The sequence below is a fragment of the Limulus polyphemus genome, unplaced genomic scaffold, assembly GCF_000517525.1.
Source record: "Limulus polyphemus unplaced genomic scaffold, Limulus_polyphemus-2.1.2 Scaffold950, whole genome shotgun sequence".
NCBI classification, from domain to species: domain Eukaryota; kingdom Metazoa; phylum Arthropoda; class Merostomata; order Xiphosura; family Limulidae; genus Limulus; species Limulus polyphemus.
Window position 1 is genome coordinate 177,498 of NW_013666560.1, and position 26,302 is coordinate 203,799.

The following is a 26,302-nucleotide window of genomic DNA, read 5'->3' on the forward strand; positions in this document are numbered from 1 at the left end:
TAATAAAATATTCACTCACAAAAATAAATTAATCAATAATATCCAAACTAAACAGTATTTTATATCATGACAAACTGGTTGGTCTAATATTGCTATAAATTTCATGATGTCTAATTTACAATAATGTTTTAGTATTTATAACACTTTAATACTTATTATACGGCTTTAAGTAGTTGGTAAGAAAAGAGATGCAGCAAGATATCATAATTCTCAAAAAATAAACTTTAAAAAATAACGAAATAATTATTAGTTCTAGAAATTTTGTCTATTCAAAAAAGCTTCATATTTTTTAATAACCTCTACTGGACAATCAATCTATCATACCAATTACATTGAAACATGCTTATTGTAGAATTATCATAACATGCAGTTATTGAGCAATCATAACAATAACCCTATAACATGTATATTGGATAATTAAGCAATCGTACAACAATTCTACAATGTGTTTATTATACAACCACGTACAAATAATAACAATTATACAACGTGTTTATTGAATAATCAAGCAGTTATAAAAATAATATTACAATGGTTTTATCCAACAATCAAATAATTGTGTTTTTGAGTCTTTTTATAACTCACCATGCTGTAACCTAAATTGATTTAGGTGTATTCATTATTCGATATTACACAGCGGACCAACTGTTTAATGATTATGTTACAGGTTTATTTCATTTTCATCAAAGGTAAAATTGAAAATATAATCTGTAACGTATAGGCCTAATACACTCATTAATTCACCGTACCATATGCAAGGCTCATCAGCACAGCTTGGGTCAACAAATAATCTCTAACGTATAGGCCTAATACACTCATTAATTCACCGTACCATATGCAAGGTTCATCAGCACAGCTTGGGTCAACAAATAATTATAACAGTCAGGCCTGTTACAATGATGGTAAGTACGGCGGTTAATGTTTACTTGTTTATGATTATTAACTTTTTCTGCATCTTTGATCAGTTTTTGTTCTTGGATATGCACTACTGCACATACATGAAAGCTTACATTTTACTCATGTTTCATGTATTGATAAATTGTGTGGATCCTAGAAACAAGTAACTAGTTTTTATGTGTTTGGTAAATAATGGCATACTCTAATTTTATTCAAATTTATTTTCGTTAATATTATTGGTTATGATGTTTAAAATACTTTTGAATATTATGTATTGTGATAACTAATTTAAACTTGTGAAGATTATTTTGCATTGTTAGCTTAGTTTTGGATTTACAACCAACCTATTTCTCTTAAACTGGCTGATACTATCGCCATCAACAAGTGTACCTAACTGGCGATTCTAATTATTAAAAGCTTTGATTTTTTTGTGTATTAATTTATGATATTATGAAATTCTTGTCAATTTGCTTTATAGAATAGGCTTCTTTAATGTACAGGTTGCTTTTTAATTCTGAATTATACTGCTTATTTTTGGTCTGAACTTAATAATAACAAGAACACTATGAAGTGTTTATTGAATAATCAAGAAATCTCAACAACAACTCTACATTGTGTTTGTATTAGATAACATTACAATTTAAACAACTCAATAACATTTGTATTGGGCAATTAAGCTGTTATTACACCAACTCTATGATGGTAAGTTGGATGCCGTAACGAAATGTTTTTCGTAACAAAAAATCCATGTCACAAGCTGTCCGTAATGAAATGTCCCAGACTCGATCGTTAACAACGTAACTGTGATGCAAAAAAATACGCTCCTTAATTAAAGCCAACAGTTTCAACCACTTCTCTGTTTATGAACCAGATAACTTTGATGTTTTAATCTATACTATTTAAGATTGACAATTTGTGTTTACTAAAGTATTCTTTCTAAAACTATATTTTGTGTAACAAACGAGCTTTGTAAAGAAAAGCTAAAAAGCAATTGTATCGATTAAACCTCTATTGCACATTGTAACGTAAGGGTAACAATTCTACCTTTTATTGCTTAATACACATGCAAACATTTCGGTTCTGTAGTTGAATGATCTAGCTTCCAGGAAACAGTTTAAATAAACCACGGAATTATTTTTGTTGGTTCCTCAATTAAACAACGTCATTTCTAGGTTACGTACCCCCTTTATAACTTACTAAAATATATTTTGTATGCAATATATATTTATTTAAGTGAGAAATTCAAAGAAAACATTTTTACCGTATTTTCATAATGCTTGCGATAGAGGGTTATGTTGTAAAAATAAAATTACGATTACAACGACATTTATATAACGTTTTGCTATCGCTTCAGCAAGATGATTTAAAATGAATTTTAAATATGTGTGTTATATTGGGACTCTCTTTGTATTCGTTGTTTTTATCTTAATTATCACTTTCACAAAGAGTTGAGTATGTACCAAAATGGTGAGAAATGGGAAAACACTTTTGAACAACGTTACAAATTCATAATAGATTTTTAATAACGTCATGGGTATGCTTAATCAGCAAGATTTGCTTATTTTGGATGTATTTACTTATTTCGTTAACAATAATCAATAAATTTTTTTTCTGCTATTCCTAAGGCAATTATTATTGTCATTGTCCGTTTTGGTTTTTACTAATTATTTTCTTAAAGAGGCTGGGACAGAGCGAATTAATTATATTAACCCTATGTGCGCGAGTAGGAATCGATATGCGCATACCACGACCTTTTACAGGTTGTCATTCAACATGATATTACGTATCTGATGCCATATTTATCAACTATTAATTTTACCCTACACTAATGACTTAGTAACAGTTCGTGATAGACGAGAGTAAATATAAAATGCAATATACAGAGATACTGAAAAAACTTTACATGTGAACTTTGGGGGTTCTAGGAGATATACAAATATGTGGAGTATTCTTCATACGAACATCACCTTACACTTCGACTTCTGAGAGTTTCAGTCGTGAGTTCACAAACATATCTTAAATACAAATAATTTTTGTAACACATCTACATTTTTTGACCAACAGACTTGCACACTTTACTAAAATTCTGCCACATTTCGTGTATATATATACATGTAGGGCATTCAGAGAATTAGTCAACATTCCTTCTCTTGTATAGGGTCTATCGGTCTATTGGACCAACTCCGTGCACATTCGATTAATGTATCCCTAATCTTATGTGGATATTAGTGCTTACACAAAGATAAACGCCTAAGACAAAACTTATGACTGACAAAGATAAATAAGTCTGTAATAGCAAATATTGCCTCGGAAATTCATAAAATTAATATAAAGATATTTATCATTAAGAGTTGTCTAATCTTAAAGCTATTTATTGCTTTAAAAATTAGACCAACTTTTATTTCAGCAATCTCTAATTATTTTTGTTGGAAGAATTGTCGATTTGTTTGTTTGAAGATAAGCACAAAGCTACACAATGGGCTATTTGTGCTCTACTCACAACGCGTATCGAAACCCGGTTTCTAGCGTTTAAGTCCATAGACATACCGCTGTACCACTGGTAGGCAAGAAATTGCCATTGACAACAAATGGCAATGTTTTCATATACATTTTCTTAATTCATAAATCAGAAAATCTGCTTAAATTATTATTCTTGTGGGAAATTAAAGTATAGTAAATATTTCACTAAATTGCATTTAGAAATTTTTCATAGAATAACATATGTTAAACAGACTATCATTTTTTCCCCGCTTGTTATTTAAATCACTTTCGAAACAGCTTATGAGGAAATGTATAATGCCATTCTAACTTACCTTGCTCTTGAAAATTTTGCTCTTAAATCATTTATTTGATGTCTTTTTGTTGTTTGTTTGATATTTTGAACCTTCTCTGAAGGTTCGAGATTAATCATCTTGCTTCTCAGGTTCTAAAGACCACTTGGTGAAAGTGTGGCATCTTTCTACGGGGGGAAACACACACAACATTGGAAGGACACACTGCTCCTGTTAACTGTGTGGCCTTTGCTCCTAATGGCCTCTTTGTTGTCTCAGGGTCAGAAGATATGACACTCCGAGTTTGGGGATTAACCCTTGGTTTGGTGGTTTCTACGTTCAAGGTTTGTGTAAGATTGCTGTTTCTTTGTGTGTGTGTTTTGTTTTGTTTTATTTTTTCATTGCAGTTATTACCAGAATATTAATGTATTTCATTTAGGTGTATTTAGAGGTCCACTGTGATTTTGTGTAGAAACTGTGCGATGATACTTATGTCGTTTACCATTGATATGCCGATTGTCTTTTTAAGTGACAAAACAGTCACCCGTAATAAAGTTAAACAATGGCTGTCTCATTTTCGTCGTCTAATGATACAATAAGAATATTTTAAAGCCTATATTTTCACAACCTAGTAAAATCTTTTTTCAAAGAAAGCCTTTTTGAATCCTAAATCAAACGACGGAGTTTATTTAATTTTGAGCTTAATTGGAAAAGCCCTGTCAATCATGAAGATTACGCTTGGATGGAGATTGTCATCAGTGTGTATCTGTTAAATTTAAAATTAAACTAGTATTTTTGTTATAGTAGAAGTATAGAACCTATTACTGATGTACGAGGACTGCATCTTACTGGAGAGTAGAACCGGATTATCGAAATTCAATTACTAGATGGGAAAACAACTTTTATCCCTCCAACCGAAATTACGCTGCATTTTCACAATTGATTGCGATGCTAGGAGATTATGCTTGTTGTTTAATCTGTCTAATCTGGATTTATAATTAATGATTGTATAAAAATATTAGTTAACCTTAATTAACTCTAGTTTAACAGTTTACTTTAGTAGATAACAATTTCAATTAGAAGTTGTAGTTGGTCTTAAGTTTAGATTATAAGGTTCTCACTACTGGTGCAGATAGGTAATCTGTATAGTTTACCTTTGTTCGAATGGTTAATGATTGTAGTAAATCTTAATCCAAGTTTTTAACGTTGTGTATTTAATCTTAATTTAAACAGTTAAAATAGAAAAGTTAATGAGTAAATTGTGTAGCATCACAATAATATAACATGAATAAGAAATAAATACTGTTACGATGGAGATCCTTTGATGGAAATGATGGCCACATATTTGCTATCCCCGTCCAGAAATTTTAACAATGTCTCTCTATTTACATCATACTAAGATTAATGTTAATTTTAATCACATCATATTTTACTGATACAATGTTGCTTCTCGTTAAAATGACTTATATACCATTAGATTAAATGTCTAGTTAATTAAATCTTGATTTAGTTTTTAAACGTAGAGATGGGTTATTGACCTTAGTTGAGGGAATTAAGGGTATGTCGTTAATTGACTTTTAAAACTCTACTCTTTAATATTTAATATACTTCAGATAGTTAGAAAAATGTAATGTACTTCAATTGCGTATGTATTCTGTACGTTTGTCGCAGGTTTAAGTTAATGTCTCATTCTCCATGACTTTCCTTACAATTGTGGGAGTAAGTAAACAATCGCATGATAGTGGTCATTGTGACATAGATAATATTACTAAATTCAAATAAGTAACAAACTTCAATTCGTAAATTTACATTGTGCGCATATTTCACGGTCTATTCCATTAATAAATCTTACCGGAGGGAAAGAATCAGCCATTATGGAAATTAAGTTCTGAACTTATAAGGCTTTCTGTTTTCAGCAAATTACCGATTTAAGGAAAAGTCTCACTAATAACCAAAAAAGGTACTAAAGCGCAAAAAATTTAAATCGACCTTAAACCGTAAACTACATGAATTTCAATTCGGTATAAGCTACGAGTCTATTAGTGAATTCGAAATATCCTGGAGCGATAAATGTAAAAACTTCCACTAAATTACTCTTGGTAAACTCACAAAGTCTTGATCTTGCAGATAAAGTGTAGTTTTCAAGTTTGTTGGAATGTAAAAAAAAGGAATAAAGATTATATTCTTCCCGCACATTATATGGTGTCTATATGGCATAAAATTAATTGAAATTGTTTATCATAAAAACTTAGAAACTTTAACGTTATTTCAAATTAACTTAAATTGGGTTTATATAATTCTTAATTCGTTAGAGCATCAACTTGTTCTTCGGGGTTTTGGAAACAGGGAAAAAGCAAATAAAAATTACTCTTGACCTAAGGCCATCCAAGTGAAAGAGTCACTTCACTTACAAGTGACCGGACAGTCCAAATGATCTCTCAATTAGATAAACAGTTCAGAATTGTTGTTGTTTTTTGTTTGCTTTTTCAAGTATTTTATGAATTGTTCGCAAATGCATATATTTAAGTGAAAGTAAAATCACACACCGTGAAACAATGCTAAGAATAGTGTAACGGGCAGATACAAAGTGAATGTTCTTTAAATTGAAGCTATTATGTAAACTTTCAAGAGGAAGTCCCCCTGTAGGTCAGCGATATGTTTACATAACATCTACAGACTACATAGAAAACAGCATCTACGGACAACAGATGAAACACACATCTACAGACTACATAGAAAACAGCATCTACGTACAACAGATGAAACACACATCTACAGACTACATGGAAAACAGCATCTACAGACAACAGATGAAACACACATCTACAGACTACACAGAAAACACAGCATCTACGGACAACATATGAAACACACATCTACAGACGACACAGAAGACACAGCATCTACGGACAACATATGATACACACATCTACAGACGACACAGAAAACACAGCATCTACGGACAACAGATGAAACACACATCTACAGACGACACAGAAAACACAGCATCTACGGACAACAGATGAAACACACATCTACAGACGACACAGAAAACACAGCATCTACGGACAACAGATGAAATACAGCATCTACAGACTACACAGAAAACACAGCATCTACAAACTACACAGAAAACACATTATCTACAGACTACAGAGGAAACATAGCATCTACAGACTACGCACACAACAGCATCTAAAGATAAGTATAATGCTAAATCCGGAGTTCGATTTTCCGAGGTGGACAGAGTGCAAAAAGCCAATTTTCTAGCATTGTGTTAAAAACACAAACAAACCCTGCGGGAATTATTAGTAATTACTAGATCACAATCAGCGGCTCTCTGGAGACCTTAAGAAATCTTTTCATTAATGACATATTTTGTAACGAAGGAAGATATTTTTGGAATCCAATCTAATATATTAAGCTGAGTTTGTATCTTATACGTTTCCATGTTTATTGATCAATCAGCACCAAACTTGACACAGTAATATAGGATGATATGGGGAAGGTCATGAAAGTGGGTGGGGGTTGACCCACTCTAATTTCGAAAAAAAACTGCCAAATCAGCACAACTTGACAAAGTGATAGAGGATGACATGAAGAAGGTCATGAGGGGGGGTGGCCCCCATCTAATTTCATATTCATAGAATTCTTGAAAACAGTATGTCTTTCTTTTCAGTATTGGTACCTTTATGTATTTGTGTTGTACTTTTAATGTTTATTATGTTAAGAAAAAAAATAAAAGCACGATTTTCTATCTTTTGTTACAAACGAGTTTTTATTTCACCCGTCCAACGGAAGGATACTCCAGCTAGTTATTGATAAAGCTAAAATTAATTATTTCCTTGTAATCATATTTTCGGTGTTTTACTTGTGACCTATTATAATATCCTCATTTTTCATACAGTGTTAATTTTATTTTGTCTAAAGTATATTTTGCGATTACTTATGTTGATATTTTGTTTGGTTTTGAAACAATGTTTGTACTATACTTGCGATGTGTTTAATTCAATGTATGGTGCCTCAAAAGAAAAATGACGAACTTGATGTTTCAGAATTAACATCGTAGTGATTTGAGTGGCTGTGCTCCTGAAACCTAGATACCAGTACTTTTAAATAAAGTTATAGTCATAATCACAAAAGGAGGCTACGTCATAATTACAATATGCAATGGCCAGGTGGTTAGGGCGCTCGACTCGCAATCTGAGGGTCGCGGGTTCGAATCCCTGTCCCACCAAATATGCTCTCCCTTTCAGCCGTTGGGGCGTTATAATGTGACGGTCAATCCTACTATTCGTTGGTAAAAGAGTAGCCCAAGAGTTGGCGGTGGGTGGTGGTGATGACTAGCTGCCTTTCCTCTAGTCTTACACGGCTAAATTAGGGACGGCTAGCGCAGATAGCCCTCGTGTAGCTTTGCGCGAAATTCCAAACAACCAATATGTAAACTCGAGAGAAAACCACTTATATACTACAATTCGTGTTATTTAGATTTGAAATTTCTAACACAGTATACACTGATCTGGTGTAATATGCGGCGATCACCTTATAGATCTTTGTAGGCCTAACATTCACTAGGAAAATCACTGCAATTGAATTAAATTCAAAAGTTGTAACACAGAATCTTTAATAGCGAAAATTAATACTAAACAAGCAAGACAGATTTTGTTAAATATATATTTGCTTGTAAAATTACATTTATAAAGTTAAACTCTGTATTTGAAATTTTTCAGGAACATCAGAGTAGAATAGCTTATGCTTCTGTGACATCAGACAGCCGTCGGGTCCTTTCTGCAGATGTTCAAGGCAACTGTAGACTCTGGCAAGCAGACAGTGGAAATCAGCTTCTCATCTATACAAGGCTGGTTCACCAGATGTCACTTCATGCTAGTACAGTATTCGTAATAGGTGGCAAAAATGATAATAGGTGGGGATAGTTGATTTTAAACATAAGTAGACTTGTATAACACATATTATTGTGTAACAAACTAGCAGAGATGAGCAAAACATTTGCGGCCAAATTAGTATCTTTATTGCAATAGTAATTATTTGAATACAGGATTTCTAGAGTAATACAAAATAATTCTAATCGCAGACACTGAAATCTATAAGTCCACTTGTCTTAATCCTAACATTAGTTAAGCCTTTATTTAGTATGGCCTATATTCGATAAAGAGATAAATTAACACTGTAACTTGTGTACGTTTTTTGCTTTAGTTCAGTTAGGGCTAAACCTTACCGCACTTAATACTATCAATAATCTTCTAATATTATTGTACGACCTAACGTTTGACCTTTTTAAAAACTTTCATGAGCTTTTAATATGTTGTATAAAGTGTTTACTAAAGTATATTTACGTCCTTTCTGGCGTAACTCGACGATTTAACAAAGATACATTTTCAAATTGCAAAATAAAAGGTGCAATTTTTTGTACATTTTAGACCAAATACATCTTTAATTTTCTATCAATCGTAGACTATTCGCTTCTAATTGACATGAAGCCAAACTACTTAAATTATCTAATAAATTGCTATGACATCACTGCGTGACCGAGAGACAGACAGACAGCTACACATTGGGTTTTATAGTATAAGATTGTAGATAATTGCTTCTACACAGTAAGCTGTTGGGAATAATTGTGTATTCAGACTTACTGGATCGACTGATATCAAAGTTCCATACAAGTAAAATATCTAAGAAAATATTTACTATAGTCTAAGTCCATGTTATTATTGCAGTGATAAAAGCTCTCCTTTCACATGGTTTAAAGCATGTACTCCAAAAAACAGATTTGTAACGTAACGTATCTCCATTATTCATGAAGAAAAAATACCTTAACTCATAACACAACATCGAGTTCATAAATAATGTTTTACATAGATTTCATAATTTTACTTACCATCTTGTACCCGACAGAAAATGAATGTTCATTCTTGTTATAATAGTGTTCGGTTCTGGTCATTATTGGATATCGACTCAGAGAAAACGGTCACTCACAGTGATGCAGTTCTGTGCTACACTGTCACCTATGATTGCAAGACTGTTGTCACTGGCTCTCAGGATATGTCGCTCAAAGTATGGGAGGTCGCCACAGGGAAACTTACTCAGGTATATAAGTGACTGTCATACTGGTAAACATACCCAAGTAAGTCATTGTCATATCGGTAAACCTACTCGAGTAAGTCACTTGTCATACTAGTGATCTTACTCGTGTATGTAAATCTCCATACTAGTAATCTTACTCATTTAAATTGTTTGTCATACCAGTGAAATTACTCAGATAAGACATTTAATACATTGATACATTTAATGGAATAAGTCGTTTGTCATACCAAATAAGCCTTACTTACGTAAACCATCTGTCGTACCCATAAAATGTCCTTAAGGATATTACTCGCCATGTAGATAAACTTGTTCGAGTCATTTCGTGCCGGTAAGCTTTCTTACGTGAATCTTTTGACACACAGGTAAACTAACTCAAGTAAGTTATTTTGCATACGGGTAACTTACTTAAGATGTGGTAAGTTTAGTTAACTGAATGTTTAAGTGGTTATATTAAATACTGTGTAAAAACTACGCACCTATGCCGTTTAAAAGGCTTAATAGTTACCTGCCGCTGGGTTAAGCTACTGTTCACTTTGTAAAATATTACAAAACGTCTCAAAATTAATATATTAGCATAAAACTTTTCAAATCATCAACAAGTGATATAATATTCCCAACAAAAATTAAGTCATCAATATATTTGTTAATGCAATCGATTCATTGTTCATTGCAAAAGAAGGCATGTAAATAACTGTAGTTATAACTTTATTAACGTTAGTAAGCTCAATGTATCAAGAACATTTTCTCAAGAAACCACTCTGATTTATAAACATTGAAAGAGATTTTTTATTCATTAACAAATATATAAATAAAATCTGCAATTCATTCAGATCAATGATAGGTGTCAGACAAAGTAACTTTAAATAGACTTAAGTGTGGGAAATGATTTGGTGTAGATTTTAGGTAAATACACACAAACAAACGACTTTATATATATATATATACATGCTCTTGAATTTCAACAGAAAGTTTCAGGATTCTCAGCTTTCCAACTAAATTTAGTACTCATATTTTCTTTACCGCTTGGTATTGAAAGACATAAAACGAAAACATGTAAGCTTAAATTAGATAACAGTGCTCATATTATAACCATCTTAGAACTGCAGTTTTTAGCAAAGTCAGCTGCAGTTCTCGACTAGTCGTGTTTTTTATTGTTTTTGCTGTTGTTGTTTTCTTTTCATTTTAAACCTTGGAATTAAGTTACTGTTTGAATGGAGAGTGACTTCCAATAATTATCTACACATTCCGTAAGGATGGACTGTTCCGAACAAGTACTCAGTATGTACACGACGTGAAACAACTAAACCGATCGTAGAAAAGTATTCGTGATATTGTGGTTTTCTATAATTTAGCATGTCTTTAACTAAGTTTTGCTCTCCAATGGATCAGCAGTAAGTCTGGAGGCTTATAACGCTAAAAACCGGGTTTCGATACCCTTGGTTTCCACAGTACAGATAGCCCATTGTGTAACTTTGCGCTTAACAACAAAACAAACAAAAAAAATAAGTTTCATAGATAAAAGCTGAGGTTCACCTTTTCCATCATTTTCATATTATGATTGACAAAACTAATGTATGAATCATGGATACATGAATATTCAGTACGGTTCCAAACCACTTATCGAACAGTGCGGTTTCCATACAATTAAAGTATAAATTGTAAAATGTTTGTGTTGTATATTCGCCCAAAGCTACACAAGGGCTAACTTCCCTAGCCACTCCTAATGTTTAATTGATAGACTAGAGAGAAGGGAGTTAATCAACAGCGCCTATCGTTAATTCATGCACTATTCTAATTGAAAAGTAGAATTTGATCTTCACCCTTATAACGTAACCCAGGGCCCCAAAGCTCAGACAAGAACTATGAACCCCCGAAATACAATAAAATGTATAAATTAACGGTAGGATGACATCACCATACTTTAACCAACTTGCTTGAGTTAGGGACACTATACTTTAAGATGGGTTGAATAGACTGAGGGAGAATTATAATTTGTCGAGAAAATACTATGTAATTGCTTAAAGATCACGTAATTAATTGTCATCTTGTATTTAAGACAACCAATGTTGATGTATCAGGTTATAGGCTGTAGCTTGTCAACGAAGTTTTCACAATGTTCTAAGGCTTCTTCGAAATGGTATACTTCAGTCTAAAAAAAAGATAAGGTTTCCATCTTCGATGTTGAGATGTTTTCTTTCTGAAATATTATAGAATAGCTTACTTTAATACATTAAGTATTCTTTTATCGACAAATACCAATCATTTTCAAAATACTTCTTGGAACTAAAAACGAGAATTTGTTTTGTTTGTTCATCCCGCTACCAGGTCCTTGTGGGTCATGAGGGCCCTGTTACATGCGTAGCTGTAGCACCTTTTAGTCCCTCGCTTGTTGTATCTGGTTCCATGGATCACAATCTCATCGTTTGGGATATGACTACAGGAGACGACAACTTCACCTTAAGAGGTCACACAGAATCAGTAAAAACTGTACAGCTTACGCTAGAGGGAAGTGTCGTGATCTCTGGTAGGTGGTGCTAATTTCATTAGCCATTAACACGTTGGTACTGAATTGATTTTATTTATGCATATTGCGTTTAGTAATTACACAAAAGATTTCTTACAATATTATATACATCTAATTTTGAATAATATTTAAAATTTGATGATAAAATATTTTCAATCAAACTGAAGTTCCACATATGTTGTGTATCTAAAGAAATATTTTTAAAGTTTGCATTATCCGTATATTACCTTTTTTTTATAGTTTATATTAGTCATTCTAATGTATTTGTCTTCAAGGTCGCGGGGTTGATAAAAATTTCGGTATTTTAATTTAACCAAGTTGTGTCAAATTTATATTATTCTTTGAATTTATTCAAGCCCTCAGAATTTATAAATAGCTATTTTATTGAAATGAAGGTTCTGATGACAACACACTTCAAATATGGAGTACACAGACTGGTCAGCGGATAGCCATGTTAGCATTACATTTGACAATGATTTCCATGGCAACATCTCTAAACGTGGGCCACATTGTTATACAGCTTGCCAATAACAATTTGGTTCCGATTATACGCCTCCACAACAACCCAGGAAAAGGAATGAAACTAGACCTTCCTCCAGGAACACCTGTGAATGATGACGGAAAATTTCCAGGTAGGTTTAATTAATATAGCTCTCTTACAGTGTTTTAAAATCTGAACATGTAGGGTTTTATTTTTTACTTGTGATATTTTAGACATTTCTGGTTGCCACTTTTCTATGGAAAAAATGTGTTTCAACAATTATACATGGTTAGATATACAATGCAAGAAAAACATTAGTTTGGCAGGTATTTTTTAACACTACGTTTGCACATATCCTCTGTAAGTTATCAATAATACTCTACAAGCTGCTATATCGTAAGTTCTTTTTATGACTTTTGTTAACAGACTGGCAAAGAAATTCAATAAAATGCATAAATTGGTGGAGAGATAGCATTACTTTATTCTAATCGGCTTGCTGGAGTTAGTGACATATAAGCCTTAACGTTTGTGTTCATGTTAAGAGTAAATATGTTGTAGGTGTTCATCTTCAACCAATCATCATCCTATTAACCATGCTCTCTTTATTCAAAATTGAAAGTCGTAAATTTTACTTTGTTTATTGGTTCCTAAAAACATTATATTCATTTGAATTTGAAAAAAATCATAAAAGACAAGAAATTGTTTTAAAAGCACATTAGAAGAACATTTTATATTGTTTGTTATTAAGCACAAAACTGCACAATGAGCTCTATGTGCTGTCACCACGGCAGTGATCGAACTCTGAACTTTAATGTTATAAGTTCTCAAATTTAGCGCTAATCCACGAAGAGAGGGGGAGCTAATTTTTATTGATAATTAGTCTATGTCGGCATCTCGAAGAAATGACAAAAGTTTCAAAGCATTCGTTCTATAAATCTTGTGTGCTGTCTTATGAAAAATATATGCCCCGCCCAGTGGCTCAGCGGTATGTTTGCGGACTTACAACGCCAGAAATTTGGTTTCGATCCCCGTGGTGGGCAGAGCACAGATAGCCCATTGTGTAGCTTTGTGCTTTAATTACAAACAAACTAAACTAAAACAAATATATATATATATAATCTCATCCGCCCAAATTCAGGTCATGCGTGGAGAGGTGTTCTTCCAAAGCGTGTTCTTCTTAGAGGTAATTTGAAACGTGAGCAGTCCTTTGACTCGTTTTATTGGGATCTCCGCTCTCCAAAACACGATATAGGAATCAGTCTAGAAGACTTCAAGAGGGTGCCTTCTCCCTTCGGCTCCCGGGAGGCACTTCATCTAGCCGGAACAGTCTGGGACGGTTCATTAGGAAGTCGGGCTAGTATTCGTATCCCCACTTTACCTGATAGTGGAGGTATACAACCCAAATCTAAACTTCCCAAACACAAAGTGTTGAAAAAACAGCATAGCATGTTCGCATGTTTTCCGGAGTTCACTCAGCAGCCCCAGTCGCCAATTTTGTCTCCACAACATCCGAAGGTAGATGGAAAAGCAGATTTTCTAGTTCGTTCACCGGTGACCAGACTTGCCAAAGAATTTCCAAATCTTAGTCGGGCTGGGAGTTTGGAAGAAAATGAAACAACACCGGAGGAGCCTGAATCAAAAACTTTAATGGTTATCAAAGAGTCTAGTGTGTGCTCAATTGCATAGATAGTTTTAAAAGAATATATTTAAGATATATTTACAAAACTTAGGGAGAAATCAATATATTCAAAATGGTTACCTTTACTCGGTTATCTGTTCAGCCTGCATTTCAAACACCTTGTCATAATCTCTACAGACAGGTACTTTATTCAGCCAATTGTCTTTGTTCTTAGTGTCATACGTATTCAGTTGATTGAACAGTTACTCACAAATCACCACAGCAGCAAATTATGTTACGAAAATGATCCAGATTTTTACTCCACTTTCTAAACTTTGTATACTCTAAGTTGAAAATAGTAAATTGATAGAAAATTTCATTCCTGCAGCTAACATACATATATATATATTTCTTTTTACATTTGTCAGTTCCTCGTAATTACAAATGATTATTAACAGAGCAAACATATACTGTATACCTGATGGGCAGAGATATACAGAAAGCATGATATACTGAGAAAGACATTCTAACACTGTAATTCGTAAGTTCCAAGTTTATGTAATTTATACTTTTCCTAAATTAAAATCCACCAGCAACAAATAACATATGAACAAAAAACACGCAGCGTCACAAAAGAAAAGTGAAATCTCTGTTAGTAAACTTTTTTCTTCGAGAAGAAAGAAGGCCTTGTGACGTGAAAGAGTACACCAATACCCGATAGTTTGACAAAATTAAAGAATCGTTCCATTACCAAATTATATTGCTTAGAAGTGTAAAAGTTTCATAACTTTGATTTGTTTTGATACGTTAATACTTTTTTTTTTCTTACTTTTTTTGCTGCTTTCCTTTCTTGTCCGGGACATTTTGCAAATAGCCTGAATGTGCTACACACTTTTTGCGATATAAATTCTATAGTTTAATAGCTCGAAAAGCTATATACATATAAAAAAATTTCAACGAGTTTTGATTCTTATATATTTAAAAGAACAAATATTTTTTTTATTTTTCATATTTTTCAGTTATTGCAAAAATTGAATGCATTTTCGTTTATCACCAAGTAAAAGTTTATCGCATTCTATAGTTTAGGTAAGAGAACAAAATGTTTTATCTTTAGACAAGAGAATTATACTAGAAATACCCCTTCGTAGTAGGAAATTAATACACTCTCGCCACCTAGGAAGCGCTACTGATAATACGATAATTTATGCAAGTCTGTATTGTGTCTTTCATTAAATTCGGAAAAACGTATTCACACATATGGGTTTTAGGCTAAGTGTGGATGAACATTGCAAGAGAACTACGTTTTCAAACCTGTAAACATTCGTGTCTAGTCTTAGGATCAAGGTTCAAGTCAATGTGTTCTTTTACACAACTTAGATTTTAATGTATCAGATTAATGTTATCAAAATTATTATTTATTCTAAAAACTAAACGTAATGTTCCCCACAACGCCTTAAATCAAAACTACCAGTAGTTTCTAAGAGTTTGATGGGGTCTATTAACAAAATCCTTACAAATATAAAATCAAGTAAGAAGGTGGCGTACGTCACACAGATGTTTTTAATCTAATAAATCGCACAAAGCAATGTTGTGTTTTCATCTCTTTCATTTTTCGTTTTGTTTCTCACTATCCGTTTGCCAGTTACTTTTCGATTTAATCAGATAAACAGAAAGACATAATATTAGAACACTTGAAAAAAATATTAAAGGTTTTGTAACAGACTAATGTTCATAGCCACTGTAACAATTGGCTTAAAACGAAAAAACAAAAATCAATTTCATAAAAAATCAGTAACATAGATAATTTGAATTGCTAACTTATTATTATTTGTTTACACGTGAAATGCCAAGAAGGTATTGTTAGTAACGTTAGAATGTGAATTCAATTCAAATTAAAAATTTGAGCTGAGAATAATGGAAGCTTGTTGACAATAAAGAGGGACATTTACACCTACTTGTTAATAGAAAATTAGCAAACTTATATTTTCTTGGTTGTCTGAAAATACACATGTATTCACCATGAAATAATTTAATAACTTACAACATCAAAATATCCTCCGCATAACTTAAGCCAAAAATTCAAAAAGGCTATACATTAAGTATGCTGTTTATAAAATAATGGCGCGTTTTTTTACCTTGAATGATGTAAGAAATAGACTATGTTCTATGCCCACATCTGGCGGTAAAAATTAAAATTCTTCGTACTTGCTGCCTTCATTACAAAAGTAAAAAAGAAAGATGCAGAAAAAAATTATATATATATATACTGACTTAAACACTGTTAGAAAGACCGAATTTTCAAATGTTTCCCCCACTACTAATTAATTATGTTCATTACTGAAAACTACACCTAGAAATTCATTCGTATTTAAATTACCTTGCATTCTGAATAGTGATGAGTAATTCAACTTACCACATTCGAGTGTGAATATTAACTTCAGTGGCTCGACCTGGCCAGGTGGTTAGGGCGCTCGACTCGCAATCTGCGAGTTCGAATACCCGTTACACCAAACATGCTTCGCCTTTTCAGCCGTGGGGGCGTTATAATGTGACGTTCAATCACACTATTCGTTGGTAAAAGAGTAGCCCAAGAGTTGGCGGTGGGTGCTAAATTAGCGACCCTCGTGTAGATTTGTGCGAAATTCAAAACAAACAAACAATTAACTTCAGTTGTGTCCGAGCAACAGCTTAACGAGTGTTTAACACAAAAGTTTAAGTGTTATATAAACCATATAAAACGTCAGTTTAAGACAAATCCATCTACGTTTCGCAAAATCTGACAAACATGAATGAACTTTTTTCGTCAAAGACATTTTTTGTTTGTTGTTTTTCTGGTGTGTGCAAAATTTTGAAAGTGGTTGATGCCCTAGCGACTATCAATCTTATAACTGTAATATCAGCTTCTGTGTAGCACCCGATCCCTTTACTTGTGGTTATTCGCTATCGTGACCAGTGTATTCCATCAGTTAATGTCATAAAAAGGAATAATCATACAATTCAAGTGTCCACCTGCATCTGGGACGTCATTTAACAGTTCAGACACATGATATGAACACGTTGCTATAAAGTATATCTTGTATGTAACATAGGTGTAGGTTACAGTGTTCAGTAAATACCGTGTAATCGTTTCAGATAAAGTTGAACGTAAATTGTGCCTAACTGTTCATATTTTTATTGAGTATTTATTCCAATCATATTTATGCACATTCGGCTTAGTTTTCGTTTTGTGCTCACAAAAGTAATTATAACACGTATATATTCGTTGTAAAGTGGCGACTGAAGACAAACGTACCAACAAATATTTTAACTGCACAACCCATCCACAGTGGCGTTTTGTAATTATTCGTAATCTATTTTGTAAATTATTGTGCGTCAGACGTGTTGTACGCTTTACTTTTGAAGTAATGTGAAATATTATGTCAATAAATAAATAAAGACTGTAAAAGATTGTTTATGGTTGTATAAGGCTGTGATTATCTATGTATTTGTACAAATGGGAAAAAAATCAATAAACTGTGAAATAAAAACGAACTGCTACTTTCATCACGATTCCTCTGAAAAAAGAAAACAAATACATACAAATTAACACTAAAAAAAGACCGAGTTATCAAACGTTTCTTTCTCACCAGCATCTGGTATATTAATAATTTACTTATTTTTTTGTTGTTGTTGTTGTTTAGTATACAGTCCATTAATATTGCGTCCCCAGTATTAAGAAAAACCCGGATGTAGGACCACGAAAATCAGCAGGCACAACAAGTTACTTGTTGATAGTGCGTAAAAATATTGGAAACGACTAATTCATATACATCTTGGTAACAATATTAATGATGTAACTCTCTTAAAACATACGTTAAATATTTGGATATCAGTTTTATTTAATCAACTATCAGCTTAAAAATACTGTGATGTTAAAATGTTTTAAGACGGAAGTAAAAATTGGAACAAAATTTTTGTATGGAAGAATCTCGAAAAAAAAAGAAAAAGAAGCTTCATCGCCTGACTGCAAAATGACGTTTTTGTGACTCGTTCACTGGAGCACTTAAAAAAACAGACAGAATTATGCAATAAAGTGAACCAAATCATCGTTTATATTTACATGTTCTTGCTTTTCAGCTTTAATAAGAACGTGTAAATAGGTATGTGTGTATTGCTAACTAAAGCCACTTTTGTTTTTGTCAATCTTTATTGTGGTAATGTTAACTGGTACATAAACTCGTGAAAAGGGTATAAAATCGATTTCTATAACAAACTTACTAACGAACAGATAAAAGGAGTTTTAGCTATTGTTACGTATCTGCTCGCTTGATAATTTCCTTAATTTCTGGTATAAATTCTTTCCGAGGAATTTCAGCGATACAAGTCCTTTCTTAATTGAAACTAGTTTATTCTTTCTCGATACAACTTTGTAATACACTTAACAACTTTTATAACACAAGCTATAAATCACAGTGATTCACACACTTTACTTACGGTGCCTACTGTTCGCTTGACTCAATTATCTCTATCTTCAATCTATCTGCATATCTGTCTATCGCTGGCTTATATACTAAAAAAAGAGGGCGTCTAGCAAACAGTGGGACATTCGCGAGGTTCCCCGATAAGTCATGATCCTTCTAGAAACTCCAGCGTCGCGTGACTTCCGCTGTCGTAACAATATCTTTGATATTCTTATTAGCTATTTAATATGTAACACTAAATTCAGATTTTCTGGCGTTTTAAAACCATTTATAACTTCATGGGACATTACTAGATTTTCTTGCTAAATAGTCGCTTGACGATTTTAACCTCAAAGCGGAGAGTGGGATGTCGATCAAAAAAAAGGTTAAAACTTTGACGGTTCAAAGACAACTTTCTTGTACTAAGAGGGAGCTCCAGTATGGAAAGTTCTAACAACAAAAGTGTAATATCAAATTTGAATACAATTACTGTCAACCAATGAGAAAACATGCCACGTTACTTATGAAATAAAAAACATCCAAAAATGGTGATCCTCGTTAAAGCCACCTATTGTAAAATTCACAATAAGTAAAAGCAAAAAAAAAAAAAGTGAAAAGATAAACAATGAATAAAAATTCAAGCATTCGAAAAGGGTTTACGAAAGATACAAAAACTGTAAGTAATGTTCTTACTACACTCTTTCATTGTTATGATAAAACTACTGCTACTTATACTGTAGTTGTCACAGTTACGATCACCTAGGCCTAGTTATGACACACATAAGGGACGCTTAAAGTTGCAATTTGTACTGCCGCGACGTCAGTAAGTAAAACATACGTATGTCATGAATCACGAAAAGAAGTATACATTCTGTAGGATACAACACAGCATGACATATGAACTTCAAAAGCAAGAAATAAAATATTTCTTAATCTTGGTTTTACTTACTATTGAAACAGAACAACCCGACCGCAAGTACTTAATTAGTTTTTGCGTATCGATAAACAAACCGAACACAGTCCTCGGCTAAATAATATGGTAATTTACAATTAATATTGTTGCAAGTAAACGAATTATACGTTCTATAGCATTTTCTAATTGACGCCCAATATTACTAGAAAACTAAATAATATTTAAGTCCAACAAAATTCAAAGAGTGGTTTAACTAATTACTCCAACTCACCTGCAATTTGAGTAATTCTACCATACAGTAAATTATAATTTGTGCCTTCTCGTTATGAATATTTATCATGAAGCGCAGAATCTCGAGGTCACTCAAAAACATAATAAAACAAAACAAAAACAACATAAAGTTTTAGAAAAATCACAAAAAAATGTAGCACAAAAAATAGTGACACTGTTTACAGCGTGCAGATTAATCGCGAGAGGTTACCGAGTCCGTGTAGTTACGGCTTATTCGTTTAGACAATCTTAAAATACATTCTAAACATTGCAGCTCGGTGAAATTTACTACAAAAATAAATTTGACAGTTTGTTTTAACTGATACATAAATAGAAAACTCCTGGTATAAAAGACTATGAACACAGCATTAATTTGAAGATTCGTAGTAACAATAAATTTACTTATCACAAAGTTCCAAAGCTTCTTACAGATGGTGTTGACAGAAACTGTTCTTCTAAGAAATCTCAGCTGTTGAGGTACCATGCAGAAATATACCAGAAATCGACGTACATCCATTATAATTTTTAGTTGTTGTTTTTTTACCTATTAACTGTTAGGCTACACAATTCTTTTTGTTGATAGTTTGGTACGTTTGGATGCCCAAAACCCAAGTTGCATAAAAATTATACTCTGTTTTCTGTCACTAAGAAAGAAAGCAAAAAAAAAACAATAGTGGGAATGTTTTATTCCCTACTTTTTTAGTGAAACTTTAAAATATATACGATGATTATAAAGTAACATTTTAAGAGGTAGTAATTGGCTAATAAAAAAATCTATTCTACAAAAGAAGTTTCCATGCTAAGTATTTGAACAAGTAATCATTAGAACGATTTACAAATATAAAACTTTCAAATGTCTTGCAACAGTTTGCTAAAACAAGAATTTTAGTATTAGTTTTATAATTGATCTTCATTTTCTAAGATGTTTTTTTTTTTTTGCTTTTTACCACAGAACAACAAGAGTTTAAGACTGCAAGTTCCACCATTTTGTTTTTACCAACCCACTTTTACAAAGATGTGAAAAGTTTTTGTAGAACAAAATGCACGATAAAAATATGAGAATAATTTTCATAATGGCCAATAGCAAATTGTAGTAATAATAATATTCAATTCAAATACAGGAAAAAAACACATCTGAAGTAAAATTGTTTTTGCAGGATTTTAAAAAATAAACAGGTTAACCACGTACAAACTTTCTTTGTGAGGCAAAACTCTTAACTGAATTTAAATCTAAACATCATTTTTGGTTTTAAAATGCTCATAATGTCTATGATAACCTTCTTTTCAAATTCAATTTTGACACACATACATAAAAGATAATATGACAGGAGCAGCACGGACAAAACAATGACAAAGATCTCTCTCATTGGTTGAAATTTTAACTTCCACTAGAGTAGTTCCAAATCAATTAGTATTCTGGTCTCCCATCCCTACTTTATACCATCTTCCTGGAACCATATCATTCATGACTTATCTTTTTGTGTTTTTTGTCGCAATCTTCTCATATTCGTAATCTTGTCTTGACTTGTACACAAAGATGAAGATGCCTTTAAAGTTACTAACGAACCATCTTTTTTGTGCGAAATTCTGCAGAGAACACCTTCATTGTAAACGCTTTACGTACTACATTGCAAAAGGCCAGATCAAATTATTTCAAAGCCTCAACTAGGCCATTCAACTGATGTTAGCACTTTTTTACAGGGTAGATTCAAAACACAACTCAGAACTTGTGCATAGAAGCATATTACGCTAATATAATAGTAAATTGGCAAACAACGATTTATTGACATAATAAAGTAGTTTTATTTTGTGGAACTTTCTACATGTTTCTACAGACTATTGTTCTGTCGAAACATGTAGCATGTTCCACAAAATAAAATAACTTCATTATGCTTATGAATCGTTGTCTATCAATTTACTAATGCTCAAAACTAAAAATTCTATGTTTCCTTAACATAATTTAATCATTACTCAAAATTAGTATTATTTTAAACTTATTTCGTTTTTTGATTTGTCCAATACTTTGCGAGACAAAATTTTATATATATATAGACATTAACTATACAATTTACTAAATTTTACATTTTGTACTATACATGCTCACACAATGATCACATGAGCTCAAAGTCATAATTCAACATACTTTGAAACTAAAAAAAAAAAAAACGTTTTACATATAAACATAATAAACAACATACTATATACTACTACTAACTTTATGTAACTAAAAACACAGCTTGGCCTTTCAATATTTCAAGGTGTAAAGAAAATAATCTTGAGATTGTTAACATTAAAAATTGTTGAATGGCCTTAATTATAATACTTCAAAGTTGGAGCAGTTAAAAATTAACTACTAACAATAAAAGACACGATTCCAAATACGACAACATACCATCATTCTGTTCAGGTTAGCGCTAAACTGAAGAATCATTAATTAAAATTTACACAGTAAACCATAAAAATCAAAAAGAATTCAAAACATTGCATCCACGCCAAGGGCTAGGCCGTTCAGCTGTGAATTTGACGACTGTTTATAAAAAAACAGTCGGCTACTCTAATGACACTGACGGCTTAAAATTGATAAATTGCCATCGTATGTCTGCTTCTCTTTACACGTTTCTTGCCATATTTGCAAGGCGGCGACTTGATAGGAATTTTTTTGGTTGCCGCGGTTTATGGCAACATCCACATGTTTAACTCAATCGCGTAGGGATTGAAGTTGAAACTTGCCAATGTTTCAAGTTCAGTCACTGTGATATACCTTTTCTTTCTTTTTATATTTGTGTGAGGATATACAGAGTATGTCAACCACAACGTCGTTCGTGTTTGTTACTGTAAATTGCAAAAATCACAGCTTAACTCATTCCGTATAAGGTTTATTTTGGACTTGCCCAAATTAACTCGGTCAAATAATTTTTGAAACACAGAAACGGTTAAATCATTCTTCATACCAACAGCACAATTTCACTTAACAAATTAGCTTCGGCCCTAAATAACCCAATCCTGAATAAGTCCATACTCCACACCAAACATAACAAACCCTTCCTGACGATCCATTTGGAATATTGATTTATTTATAGAGTATCTCTATAGCTGACGAGGAGTTTGAAACACAATGACAGAGAGATGAAACTGACAGCAAAAATATTTAAATCAATATATCTAATCTCTTTTATTGTCAAAATTTACAGGATAATTTAAAATAATTCAGTTTTCAAATTTCAGTACTGTAAATATCTTAGAAACCATATAAATGAAAAGAGGTAGACCAAAACTAAAGCCATTTCTCAAATAATTATAGTCTGTTTTTTGTAGTTTTGTTTTAATAGTACTTGAGCGTTCTCAAATAAAAACATTAGTTTACATAAAGCAGCTGTAACAGTTAGTGATACATAACTGTAGATAACAATTACACTATTGAATTCAGCACTACCCTTCTTTATTATGGTTCAACATGAAGATAAAAAAAGTTGTTCAGCAGCCAATGTCAAGGCATAACTTTTAAGCAATTAGAAATCATAGTGAATTCCCAGAAAAAAAACTGAGCATTAGAAGCAATTCAATATACAAGATATATTCAAGGATATCACACTTGCAATACACACAATTTCACATAAAGACCAAAATTCTTATGCTTATCTCTTTCATGATTTCCTTAATTACAAGTAATTTACTTTTTTAGTTTTGTGGTTTCAAAGCAGTATGATACAAATACTGAAGTTAAATTTGAACTAAACAAAACCACAATAATTCTTGAAAAGAGTACAGTTACTAGGAATAACATTCTTACCACAGTAATTTCAATTTCTCATGAAATAGATTTGTATGATAATTTTTATTCTACCATAATTAATGTTTCAACTCTTGACTTTTGATCACAGTTACTTAGATTAAAATATTTTCCTGTTGAATAGATGTTGATTTAAATTGCATGAACATTTCTTTCTTGTACCCTTCATTGTGCAACCTATAGACCCCCAGTTTTAAATTTATTATACCACTTGAATACTAACAAATACTTAAATTATTTCTTCTCAAATTTGTTTCTTTAATCAAGTTAGTTTTATGTATATTTAAGTATTCTAGCAATTCTAGATGGTCAAAATTAGATCAAACCTTTTCTTTTGAAATATAGAGAATTACAAGATAACATTTGTTTTGCTATACATGTTTTTTATCATGAAACTGATACAATGTTTATTTAGATATATACACACAAACACACACAAACATATAATGCTTATCTAGTACAGCCATACAGAATATCATACAGCAAACTCAAGAGCAAAGAACTATACATAAGTATCAAAATAGAAAGAACTAATTATAACTTGCACTGAACTTCTACAAAACAACCTTAATAATGAGCCCTTTAAAATCACACACATATTTTAAGCCTTTTTTTTTATCTTTTTCAGTAACTGTATTTTTCATGTTCTTCACTGAATATCATTAAGTGTAGGTGTGTTTTTCATTTATATATTTGATACTTGTACCAAAGGTGCCAACCAAACTAGATTACAGTATAGTGACAGTAAAAACTCAGCACTAAAGTATAACATGTACTGCTATCACAGTATGAGTAGTTTTCTAAAATAAGAGAACAACTTTAGTAAGAAAAGGCATATACACCACAGTACTTGATAAGTACAGTACTTCAATGTACTATACACTGAAGCCAAATCATGTACTTGTAAATGTTGTTCTGCTAAATCAAAACAGCATGTTAATATCTGCACAAACTTTGTCAACTAAGAGTTTCTCTCCTCTCTTCACAAAATTTTCTTCCATTCTTTGAAAAACAAACTTGAATCAAATTACAAAATCCTTCTACTTAATATGTTTATCATTCCTCTGGTGAAAATTTTATATACTATCAAAACTTGCATAAATCTTTATCTTCTCTAAGATTTTCTGCAACATCACACACACACATACACACACTGTTCACATCTTCATCATGGCATTCGAAATTTGTTTCATAATGAATAGAAGCACTTTCAAGCTTTTCCAGTTGATTTTTGTTAATTTTCTATACATGAATTTTGTTTTCCTCTTAAACTGTTTGCTTTCAAGAAATGTCTACATGAACATGTCAGGACAAAGGATTAGTGATACTATCACATAAAATATTAAGTCCCAATTATCATGTCAATCTAACAAAGTTACTCCTGCAGAGACCACGAGTTTCACTTTATTATATATATGCTATCCATTCAACTTCATTTAGATATATGTTGCTTCAAGTGCTGCAAGAATTCATAGTAGGAGAGAGATGACTCTGACCGATCCTCTATCATGTGCTGTAGAAATTTATAACGGTCCTTGCTGTCCTCCCTAGATTAAAACAAAGTTTGCTCAAGCATAGAATATACTATAACAAAATATATTTATATAAAAATGTGTGTTTAAACTATGAATGTTGTAGATAAGTGCATTAAACCTTACACAGCATGGTCACAAGTAAATAGACACCACCTTTTCAGAAAAAAATGAAATGTTTCAGTCATATTCACATGAATTGATATATTTATAATGTAATTAATATCTAGTAGATCTTCGTTTTGCTCCATGGAGTTCATTGATCCTTTGGGGCATTGTGAGAATCATCTCATCAATTTTAGATTGTGGGAGTTTTGCCCACTCTTGCTTCAAAACTTGGAGTAGATCGCTCTTCAAAGTTGGTTTTTTGGTTGTTTCTTGACTTGCCAGTTGAGTATAGCCGAAAGGTTTTCGATGGGGTTCATGTCAGGAGATTGGCTCGGCCAGGGCAACTTCTGGATACCATTTTCTTCCTGCCACTTTTGGGTATTTCTAGCAGTGTGACACAGTGCTCCATCTTCCTGGAACAACATTGTGTTCTTGTCCACGAAACCCGAGGAATAAAGTGGCAAGAGTCCTTCCTCCAATATTTCGACGTATTTCGCAAAATTTATGTTGCCAACGCACTCCACTAAGCTCGATCTCCCACCAACCCAAACAACTCCCCAAACCATCATGCTGAAACCACCATGCTTCACAGTTGGCTGCAATCTGTTGAGCCAAAACTCTTGGTGAGGCATTCTCCAGACCCATATCCTTCCACTGTGCAAAAATTGAGATAATCTTGATTAGTCTGAGAACAATACGGTCTTCCAAAAGTCCAGAGGCTTGGTCATCCTATCACTTGCCCACTTCTTTCATCTGACTATTTTGGCCGGTCTTAATAAAGGCTTCCGTCTAGCTGCTCTGCAACAATAACGCAATCTGTAGAGAATCCGTTGAACAGATTTTGGGCTCATCCCACC

At 32.5% G+C, this 26,302-nt stretch overlaps 1 protein-coding gene and 1 pseudogene across 2 annotated transcripts in view; one reads left to right on the forward strand and one right to left on the reverse strand.

Annotated features, from left to right (window-relative positions):
• The window catches only part of LOC106461391, a 150,999-nt pseudogene extending 134,058 nt beyond the window's left edge, over nt 1–16,941 (forward strand).
• Nucleotides 16,942–24,171: 7,230 nt separating this feature from the next.
• LOC106461393 (protein transport protein Sec24A-like) overlaps nt 24,172–26,302 on the reverse strand; it is a 57,142-nt gene continuing 55,011 nt past the window's right edge. For both annotated transcript variants that reach the window (XM_022388338.1, XM_013921208.2), the window contains exon 23: nt 24,172–25,352. In XM_022388338.1, the coding sequence (XP_022244046.1) occupies nt 25,238–25,352 (115 nt within the window). In that variant the 3' untranslated portion in view covers nt 24,172–25,237. The remainder of the gene's footprint in view (nt 25,353–26,302) is intronic.